Genomic DNA, 10,823 nt, shown 5'->3' with positions numbered 1-10,823 from the left:
AAAACTTATCGAAGACGAAAAACAGAATAATCTACATGAACATTTCATAATTATTACCGCTATACTAGCTGACTTAACGCGAGACGCAGAAGACGTATTAGAATACGTAGCAAATGTAAAAAAGGGAATGTTGCATCCTCGCCTAACACCCATCAATGAAATAATAGAGTCTCTTAAAGACGCAAGCTCGAAATTGCCTGAAGGATTATATTTCCCATTTAGAATAGGCAAAGAATGGTCGACAATAGAAAGATTCGCAGAAATAGGCGCGTATTGCGACCATTCTCACATATACACCATTCTGAAATTTCCACTCATATCAATACCGAAATATGAAATTCAGAATGTAATTCCTCTACCTATCCCAGATCCAAATAACAGGTTTGTTCTTTCCACCTGAACTTCTGGCACTAGTTCAAAAAGTGTACACTAAAGCGTTCTTTTTAGCAGAAATGACGTCAGTAGTCACTGTTCTTTTCAATAGTGCAGCAGAACTTAGTGCAAGAGTTCTCTGAACTGCTTGCCCTAGGTCTGGAGGTAGTGCACAGCGTGCAAAGCAGTACGAAGCAGTACAATACGAGGTAAATTTGAAATACGTAACACGTAACCTAAAAGAGAAAATATAATGTATGTTTGATTCATACTTAATATTTGTATTTTTTAGGTATATTTCAAGTTTATTCGTATTAAAAAAAATTTACGAATATGGAAAAAGGAATAAATTCATATATTAAAAGAGATGCAAGTGGAAATATTTTAGTAGACATTAATGGAAATGTTACGTGTGAATCTAAAGGTATTAAAATTATTTAAATATATAAATTATGAACAGATATTGTTTATGTAAATATCAGTAGCTATTCAGTATCCTGATAGCCAAATCTGAAGAAACATTATGTGCAGAGTCTGTTGTTAGGACTTGATGCCAGAAAGGCGACAGACTTCAAACAGACTCTTTAATATCTAACGATGTCAACAAACTGCTACCAGAAATCTAACAGGATCTGTTGACGTTCTATGTCAGCAGACTGGCAGCAGAAATCGAGCAGACCCTGCTGCAAAACAACAGAGTCTGCTGGATTTTTGTCATCAAAATGTTAACAGAATGAAACCACAGATGAGTTCAGTCTGCTAACATTTCTAATCAAATTTGTTGCCAGTCTGTCGACATTCTGTCAACATTTGGCTATTAGGGATAACTATAAATTTATGGATAAAAAGATAAAAATGTTAATATAATATAATACAATACTTTTGTAGAAGGTGTACAATTTCTATTAAAATATAAGGAAATAGATTTTACTTGCGATACATTGCAATGTACTGTTGATGACCAATTAATATTTATTAAATTACATGAAAACATAAAATCAACAAATGATACCAATGATCAACAAAATGATGAAAATTATGGTCATGAGAACATTAATGATTATAATGAAAATTATATTAATGAAAATAATACTAATGAAGAAAACAATGGTAATAAAATAAATGAAGATAAAAGAGAAACATTTTTTTGGAACGATGCAACGACAAAATTGTTCTTGCAATTATACAAAGAAAAAAGTGATTTATTGGTAAATAGAAAAATTAGAACCAAGAAAATGTTATGGCAAAAAATAACCGAAAGTATGCAAAGATATGGATATAATATTACACTTATACAAGTAGAAAACAAGTATAAATCTTTAGAAAGAAGTTACAAAAATATGATTTTAAATAATAATAAAACAGGCAGAGCTCGCATATCATGTCCATATGAAACGTAAATACATATTATTTAACATTAATTATTTATTTCAAAATTTATGAAAAACTATATATGGAATATAATGCGTTGATTATATTTGTAGGCAGTTAACTGAACTTATGGGTTATAGGCACAACATCCGTCCATTGGCAGTATCTGGAAAGCAAGGCTTACTTTTACGAGATGATGTCCAAATTAACAAATCTTTGTAAGTTTTATATCAGATTCAAAAATAGAAAGTATTAATTATTTGGTAGTAATATAATAATTTCTATACGTCTAAATGAAATATATAAATATATAATAAATATATAATTAGTAAAATATTTAGATAACGTAACTGTTTTATTCATTATACACATACTACAGAACTACAGAAAATCAAATTGATGTCAATTTGGAAACCGAACCAACAACATCAAACACTATATCGGAAAATGTCGAACTTCCGCCAAGGGAATCCTCTTCTCGAGAAGAAATCTCGAATATAACTATAAATAACATTGAAAATAACTCTTTAAATCAAGTAAGCATGCAATACAGTTTCTTCATCAATATAAGTGATATCAATATAATTGTTATAACTTATAACATATACAAGTTGCAGACAGTATCACATAATAGGCAAAGAAAAGAAATAAGTAATACGACAAGACCTTCAAAAATGTGGCACAAAACAATGGAACAACTTTTAAATAATATTCAGGAAGAAAAGGCTAAAAAAATGAAGTACAACAACAGTTAATACCGGAATATAAAGAGATGAGAAATACTTATAAAGAATCAATGAAAAAAATAGAGGAACAACTAATGAAGGCAAATCAATTAAGAGAAGAAAGAAATCGATTATTAAAAGAAATTTTTCTTGAAAATAAACAAGAAAATCAGTTATAAAATTGCAAAAGTTAAAAATGTTAGATGCAGAGGTACAATTTATATTACAGTATAAAATTATAAATGTACAAGTTACAGATGCATAGTTTATGTTATAGTAGAGAATTTTTTTTACTTGGACTTTAAAAAAATTGCATTTTTATTTTATTTGTATTTTATTTAAACGTTATATTTTTATTTTTTATTTATTTTTATTAAAAATAAGAAAAGTATTTTTAAAAATAAGTATTTTTATTTTATTAGTAATATAAGTATTTTATATTTTTAGCACTTATTTTAAACAAAATGCAAATTACTTTTATAAAAAATATTAATAGTTAATAAATCTTTTATTTTGTACACTGTATTTCAGTATCTACTATACGTTTTCTTAGTTTTTCTATTTATTTTTTATTGCGCATCTTATTCATTTCTATTAATTATTAAATTATATTAAATATCTTTTATGTTAAAAAAAAATAGATAAAATAAAGGAAGACATAAAAAGTGTTATCGATATCGATGGTAATCGATGGTGCGATCCGCATGCGGGACGGAAACCGGTAGCGCCCCCGTGCGTTCACTTTCGTTCACTACCGCGTAAGAGTCTGGCCTTCCGCCATTCGAGTACGTTGTCGCGGTCGTCTCACGGTATTCGTTTCTCGTATATTCACCTTTTGTATTAATAAAGCTATAGTGTCCACAGTTCGGCGTGTCGGTCGTTCGCGATACTTCCACCCTAACACTAACAGGTTATGGGCCCAGATCATCCGAAATCGCAGGAGTGACGTTCGGTTGCATACACGCGGTACAATACTTTGTCTGGCGCGAGATCTCGGCGTGAGCGAGAGAGCTGTCGGGACGGAAGAGTGCCATAAAGCATCGGATACAGAACGGGACACTATTGCGAGTGCTTCTCGGTTCGACGTACGCGCGGGAAATCGATCGAGAGTGCGGAGTATACGACAAGAGTGAGACGCGCATTCGATCGCTGATTTTCGTGTTCCTTTTCTTCTCGTGACGCCGGTACGAACTGCACGCGATGAATACGAACAGTGGCGTACGCATTGAGGCGCTCGGACGCGATAACTACGACACGTGGAAGCTTCAGATGAAAGCGTTGTTGATCAAGAACGACGCTTGGGGGTATGTAAGCGGAGACATACCGAAGCCCGAACCCACGGAAGGCGACGCGGTTCGTGAATGGTCCACGAAGGACGACAAGGCAAAGTCGGATCTAATACTGTCCATAAGTGCCGGTCAGCTGAAACTAGTAAAAGGTTGCACAACGTCTCGTGAGCTGTGGATTAAGCTAGAGAGCACGTTCCAATCGAAGGGGCCGGCGCGCAAAGCAACCCTGTTGAAAAGTCTCACTTTACAAAAGATGGACGAAACGGGCGATGTGCGGGAGCACCTCCATGTTTTTATCGACGCGGTCGATAAGTTATCCGATATGGATGTGGACATCAATCCGGATTTGCTGGCGATAATGATGCTCTACAGTTTACGGGCGAGTTACGAAAATTTCAGGTGCGCTATCGAAAGTCGTGATCAATTACCGACGCCCGAGAACTTACGCATTAAGATAATTGAGGAATACGATGCGAGAAGAGCATCTGCGTCAACCTCGGTGCAAGGTGCCATGTTTGTGGGAAAGAAGAAGAAACCGAAGGCCCGTCCCGGAAAGAGTGATCAACGCAAGGTCAAAAATTTCGAGCTCAAATGCTTCAAATGTCACGAGAAAGGACACAAGGCCTCGGAGTGTACATCGAAGAAGGCAAGTGAGACGCAATCCACGGGGGTGTCCCTTCTATCGACCGATGACGGGGATGAAGCGTGTCAAGCAACAGATAACTCTAACGTAAGTATCTGGTGCCTGGATAGCGGGTGTACTTCGCATCTCTGCAAAGATATTAACACGTTTACAGACGTCAACGAGAGCGATTCCGGCAGATTGAAGCTGGCGAACAACGCATCCACTGAAATAAAGGCGAGAGGTGTTGCTAGAGTCGTGGCGACTGTGGATGGCAAGCGGAGCGACGTGACCCTGCGAGACACGCTGCATGTTCCTGAACTCCGTATGAACTTATTGTCAGTCTCAAAGATTACGGACAAGGGATACGATGTGATCTTTAGCAAACGGAGGGCCACGATCATCGACAAGAACGGACTCACTAAGCTAACTGCGAAGCGCGCCGATAATCTCTACTACGTGGAAGGGACGCTGCCTGAAAGTTGCCAGGAGGTCGAACTCGTGAGTAAACCAAGCGAAAATTCTGTGGCATCGATGAATTCTTCATCAATCTGGCATCGACGGATGGGCCACCTAAATTTTCGAGATCTGCATAGCGCGGTCAAGAGCGGAGCTGTTCGCGGAATCGATATTCGAGATGGAAACGAAGGCTTAAAATGTGAGATCTGCATTCAGGGGAAGATGACACGGCCGTCTTTTCCAAAGGAATCCAGTCGGGAAACAAAGAAATTAGAGCTCGTCCACACCGATATTTGCGGCCCTATGCGCATGTCGTCGAACGGCGGGTCGACTTACTTCATCACGTTTACTGATGACTGCACGAGGTGGACGGAAGTAAGATTTATCACGAATAAGAGTCAAGCGCTCGAGGAGTTCAAGACCTTTAAAACCCTCGTCGAAAACCAACACAACACAAAGATAAAAAGCATCCAGTCCGACAACGGGCGCGAGTTCGTCAACAGGGAGTTCAATGAATACCTCAAGTCGCAAGGAATACAGCGTCGTCTAACGACAGCTTACACGCCAGAACAGAACGGAGTGGCAGAGAGAAAAAACCGGACATTGGTGGAATCGGCGAGATGTCTTTTGGTCCAATCCGGTCTACCTTCATCGTTCTGGGCCGAGGCGGTTTCTACAGCGAACTACATACGAAATCGATGTCCTACCAAGAAGCTCAACGGAAAAACGCCTTACGAGGCTTGGCACGGCAGAGCACCGGTGGTAAAACACTTCAGAGAGTTTGGATGCAAGGTGTTCTGTCTCGACAGAAACCCGACGAAGGGGAAGTTTGACGTTCGATCAAGAAAAGGAGTATTCATAGGATATTCTGCTGAGTCTAAGGGTTATCGAGTGTGGATACCCGAGTCGCGAAAGGTCGAGGTAACCAGGGACGTGCAGTTTCTGGAGGAACACGTCGAGGGATCGAAGACATTGTTTGAAGACTTCCACCCGGGAGGCGAAACCAACGACCGAGAAGAAGAAAACGATTCAGAGAATTCTACTGATCGTCCGAAGACCCCATACATCGATATTGAGCTAACCTCGAGACAATCCGACGAAGAAATACTCGCAGAGGAGCCTGAGGAGGCAGATCAAGGAGATCAAAATGAGGTCGAAACACCGGCACGTAGGCCCGGGCGCCCTCGCATAATTCGGACCGGACGTCCAGGTCGTCCTAGAAAGGAGCGCTGCGCCAACCTACAGGATCGAGATGAGGTCGCCTGTCTGGCCGAGATCCCTATAAAATCAGCAATCTCGGGGACGGATTCATCGGCCTGGAAAGAAGCTATGGCATCGGAGGTAAAAGCCCTTATTACAAACAATACATGGACGCTAATCAAACGCACCGAGGATCAACAAGCAATTGGAAGTAGGTTCGTCCTACGAAACAAGTATAACTCTAACGGGGACATTGAAAAGAGAAAGGCTCGCGTGGTAGCACGCGGATTTTCCCAGAGACCCGGCATAGACTTTCGCGAGACATTTGCCCCCGTTGCCAGGCTGAGTTCTATACGGACGGCGGTAGCTATTGCAGCTCAGCGCGACATGTTGATTGAGCAACTAGACATCACAACGGCTTACCTGAACAGCGACGTGAAAGAAAAAATATTCATGGAACCTCCGAAACACTTAGAGGATATCTTGGAGCACATCGTTCAATCCGGACAAGGAAGTAAGACTACCCGGAGCATGGCAAGGGATATGCTGAAGGAGCTAAGGGAAGGAGACGTTGTTTGTCTGTTAAAAAAGGCCTTGTATGGACTTAAGCAAGCGGGACGCGCCTGGAACGAACGACTGGACGAAGAATTGCGAAGCGTTGGCGCGACACCTTCTGAAGCCGACCCGTGCGTCTACCACATTGGATCGGGCGAGAGTAGGAGCTTCGTGATTGTATACGTGGACGATATTTTGATCATGTCACGGGACAAGGCGATCATTAAGAAGCTGAAGGATCATCTCGGCGCCAAGTTCAGCGTTAAAGATCTGGGCAACGTGAAGCACTGTCTAGGCCTGGAATTCACGAGGAGTGAGAACGCGGTTACCATCGGTCAAAGAGGCTACATTCTGGATGTCCTGGACAGGTTCGGCATGTCCGAGTGCAAACCAGTGACGACACCGTTGGAACCCGGCCTCAAACTAGTCAGTGACCAGGACGACGAAATCGAGCAGGAAGCCGATTTTCCATACCGGGAATTAATCGGGGCCTTAATGTACCTATCCGTGGGAACGAGGCCCGACATCACTCACGCAGTGAGCTACCTAAGCCAATTCAACGACTGCTATACTGAAACTCACTGGAAGGCTGCAAAACGTGTTCTACGTTACTTGAAGGGAACCAGCAACATGGGGCTCATATTCGAGCGCTCGGACGACCCTCCTATGATGTTTGCGGATGCCGATTGGGGAGGATGCAACGTCGACCGTAGATCATACACAGGCTATGTCTTCATTATGGGCGGCGGACCAGTGAACTGGGAATCCAAGAAGCAGCAGACGGTGGCACTGTCATCAGTCGAAGCAGAGTACATGGCCTTATCCGAGGCAACCAAGGAGGCCCTGTACATGAGAGGACTATTGAAGAACTTTGGAGTTAATCTGAAGAGCGTCATCATAAAGAGCGACAGCTTAGGTGCGCAGAAATTGGCTGCGAATCCGGTGCATCACGCTCGCACAAAGCACATTGACATCAGGCACCACTTTGTGCGTGACGCTGTCAAGAGGAGAGACATATCCATCGAATACATTCCAACCGATGAGATGGCAGCGGATGTTCTCACAAAAGGACTACCGAGAAGGAAGCACGAGGACTGTGTTCGTCTTATGGGTCTGAAGTCCTTAAGCCTATAGAGGTGTGACCGCCTCCGCTGCGGCTCGAGGGGAAGTGTTATCGATATCGATGGTAATCGATGGTGCGATCCGCATGCGGGACGGAAACCGGTAGCGCCCCCGTGCGTTCACTTTCGTTCACTACCGCGTAAGAGTCTGGCCTTCCGCCATTCGAGTACGTTGTCGCGGTCGTCTCACGGTATTCGTTTCTCGTATATTCACCTTTTGTATTAATAAAGCTATAGTGTCCACAGTTCGGCGTGTCGGTCGTTCGCGATACTTCCACCCTAACACTAACAAAAAGTCGATTGCTTTTCTTTAATTTTATTCATTATTATTTATTGATAATAAATGACATAATTCATTTCGGATATGTACTCCAGTATCATGGTCTCGTACTGTTTCATCAATATTAATATATAAGTTTTGTGCTCCCATATCAGGATACTGATCATTTATAGGTTCTTCAAGATATTGTAAATCTTCTAAACTTGTCATATATTATGAAGTACGCAACACGCATGTATTACACGTACCATGCGTACTATATCACGTAATTTAAAATGATATAGTTGTCGAAAACGTTGTTTTAGACATCCAAAAGCATTTTCAATAATTACCCTACAGGAACTTAGTTTTTGATTAAAAATTCTTTGTGCACGTGACAAATGTCCATTGTCTCTGTACGGTACAATTAATTCTTTCAAACATGGATATGCGCTATCTCCAAGCAAAATATAGTTATCTGAAAGAAAATTTAGTAAAGGATCGATTTTTAATATCAGTTTTATTAGTTTTGACATATGTTATTAGTATTATTTCTGAAATAACCTGCACACAATTCACGTAGATTGTTACGCAATGGTGAATTCTTAAAAACTCGTGCATCGTGAACAGAACCAGGATATCCTATGAAAACATCAATAAACTGCATTTTATGATTCACTGTTCCTTGAATATGCAAAGAAAAATATTGTTTTCGGTTGACGTATGATTCTGGATCTTCTATTGGTTTATCAATTCTAATATGCGAACCATCAATAGCACCTTAAAAGAAAGGAAATATGAGTACATAATATCTAAAGATATATAGTAATAAATATAAACATGATTACCGATTATACCAGGAAATCCTTTTCTTTCTCTATAAAATGTTGCAGTTTCTTCTTTTTCTGCTAAAGTTGGGTATTTAATAACATTTGGTGCTAGTAACATTATAAAATCTGTTACTCTAATTATTATGTGGTACAAAGTACTTATTGTTATTCCAAATCGGTCAGCTACATCGCGATAAGAAGCACTTTCATGACCTACGAACCATAGGAAACACAATATATGTTTCTCTGCTGTTATATTAGATCGCCCAGCATCATCTAAATATAAAATAAAATGTCAATTCTTTTATATTGAAAATAACCTTTTTTGTTATAGCATACATACATACATAAGATATATTTTATATACAAAAACATACAGTAAAATACATACCTTGCAAAGAAATAAATATTTCAGATATTCTAAATTTATTTATTAATTCGTATGTTTTTTCCCTTGACAAACGAAAGTGCATAATAAAATCAATATTGTCATAATTGTTAACAATATTTTTTACATAATTCAATATTTTTACATGCTGTATCCTTTGAAGTCGTCCAAAAACTGGATGTAGTATTTGTAACTCGTCATAAACTAAAATATTGTTTTTAGGTTGTTAGATTATTAGGTTAGATTAGGAAATTTTTTATCTTTTCAATATTTAATGAATTTAACTATAGAATAATAGAAATTACTATCATTTTCTTCGTCCCTGACAGGTTGTTCATATAATGGTGCTGGAGGAAGAATAAAATCTTCTTCATCTGAGGAAGCGTCAAAAACCACGTATTGCTCCATATTGATTCTTGCACTATAACGTTCTTTCCACTCCTATCCGAGTTCTTGCACTCATGAAATTTCTGCCATGTTTGCCAGTTCTAGTTCAGAACTAGTGCAGTACCAGTGCAGCTGGAAATAACAAACCTAACATCTTCTCATTTATAGAAGTAAACCATCCTCTCGTAGCGATAGATACAGTACAGCGTACGTACATAATACTAGCGAATAGCGACCTACAGAAATGCGTAAAAATAAATCGCGAATACTTATGTACGCAAAACCATCCGGTATAGAATAAATGCAGACTCCATATGCGAAGTAAAAATATACGCGGAAATCAAAGAAAACAATAGAGACTGTAAAATAAAAAATACTATATCGAATAATAGTCTTTGGATAGCATTAGATAACTCACATTCGTGGCTATACTCGACACCGAGAAGCCAAGTAATCACTATACACTGTAAAGACCACGGACAAATAAAGGAAAAGATTGAAAGAACGGGTAGAATAACGTTTAGGAATAGCTGTAAAATAGCGACGGAAAACGCTATAATAAAATCACTCAAGGCATCATATGAAACGCGAGTAGAAGCGTATCTACCGCAATACAACATCTCGCTAATACAAAAGTCTGACTCAACAAACGACACAGACATAGCGAGAAAAATAAAATTAAAAGAGGTTATACAAAACCCAACAGAACTAGAAAGCTATAAGCAAAAAATAGATGAAATAAATAACGAAATTGAAAAAAGACCAAACTCGATCTTTCAATCGCCACACTTTATTTTTCCAATGGCAACAAGCGGAACAACCGCTTTGAACAACAACTATTGTAATAGTTGTAATAGTGATAGTCATAGGGATTATCGTGATACGCAAGAAAATGCGCGGATCACACTAATACAAAATAGAATAGTACGCGATTCTAAAATAATATACATATTTATATAATGAATTGTAATAAATTTCTCCCTACGGGGGAGGGGCTCATGGCAGTAACTAGCACGTCTCGAGTTAGCAAAACGTGACACACGATCACGTTACAGCGAATTGCCGGACTCTGGCAAGGAACGACACGTGCACCAACGGTGCACAGCTGACTTAGCTATGATCATATATGGTCCGATAATGGGTGTACTACCCCACCAAATACCAATTTTGGAAAATTATAAAAACCACAGCAGAGCCGCGCGACAAAGAAAACTCGCAATCCAACACGAGCCAAGTCACGTCAGC

General features: G+C 39.4%; 1 protein-coding gene and 1 long non-coding RNA gene across 4 annotated transcripts; one reads left to right on the top strand and one right to left on the bottom strand.

Moving 5' to 3' along the window:
* The first annotated feature begins 242 nt into the window (after nt 1-242).
* LOC118648723 lies at nt 243-2,735 on the top strand. Of its 3 annotated transcripts, XR_004965418.1 has the most exons (5): nt 243-581; nt 665-843; nt 1,261-1,768; nt 1,857-2,279; nt 2,355-2,735. It is a non-coding gene; the product is annotated as an uncharacterized LOC118648723 (long non-coding RNA). The 3 variants fall into 3 exon arrangements; XR_004965411.1 differs by lacking the exon at nt 665-843 and having other exon boundaries at nt 244-581; XR_004965408.1 differs by lacking the exons at nt 243-581; nt 665-843 and having other exon boundaries at nt 858-1,768.
* Nucleotides 2,736-8,013: 5,278 nt separating this feature from the next.
* LOC105840356 (putative nuclease HARBI1) lies at nt 8,014-10,394 on the bottom strand. The gene is given in 6 exon segments (XM_012687266.3): nt 8,014-8,204; nt 8,207-8,451; nt 8,538-8,753; nt 8,822-9,079; nt 9,195-9,395; nt 9,497-10,394. Coding segments are annotated over 6 exon segments (1,197 nt in total). The 5' UTR covers nt 9,600-10,394; the 3' UTR covers nt 8,014-8,030.
* Between the last annotated feature and the right edge of the window lie 429 nt (nt 10,395-10,823).

Source organism: Monomorium pharaonis, chromosome 1 (assembly GCF_013373865.1).
Source record: "Monomorium pharaonis isolate MP-MQ-018 chromosome 1, ASM1337386v2, whole genome shotgun sequence".
Classification (NCBI taxonomy): domain Eukaryota; kingdom Metazoa; phylum Arthropoda; class Insecta; order Hymenoptera; family Formicidae; genus Monomorium; species Monomorium pharaonis.
This window is presented reverse-complemented; position numbering and strand designations above follow the sequence as displayed.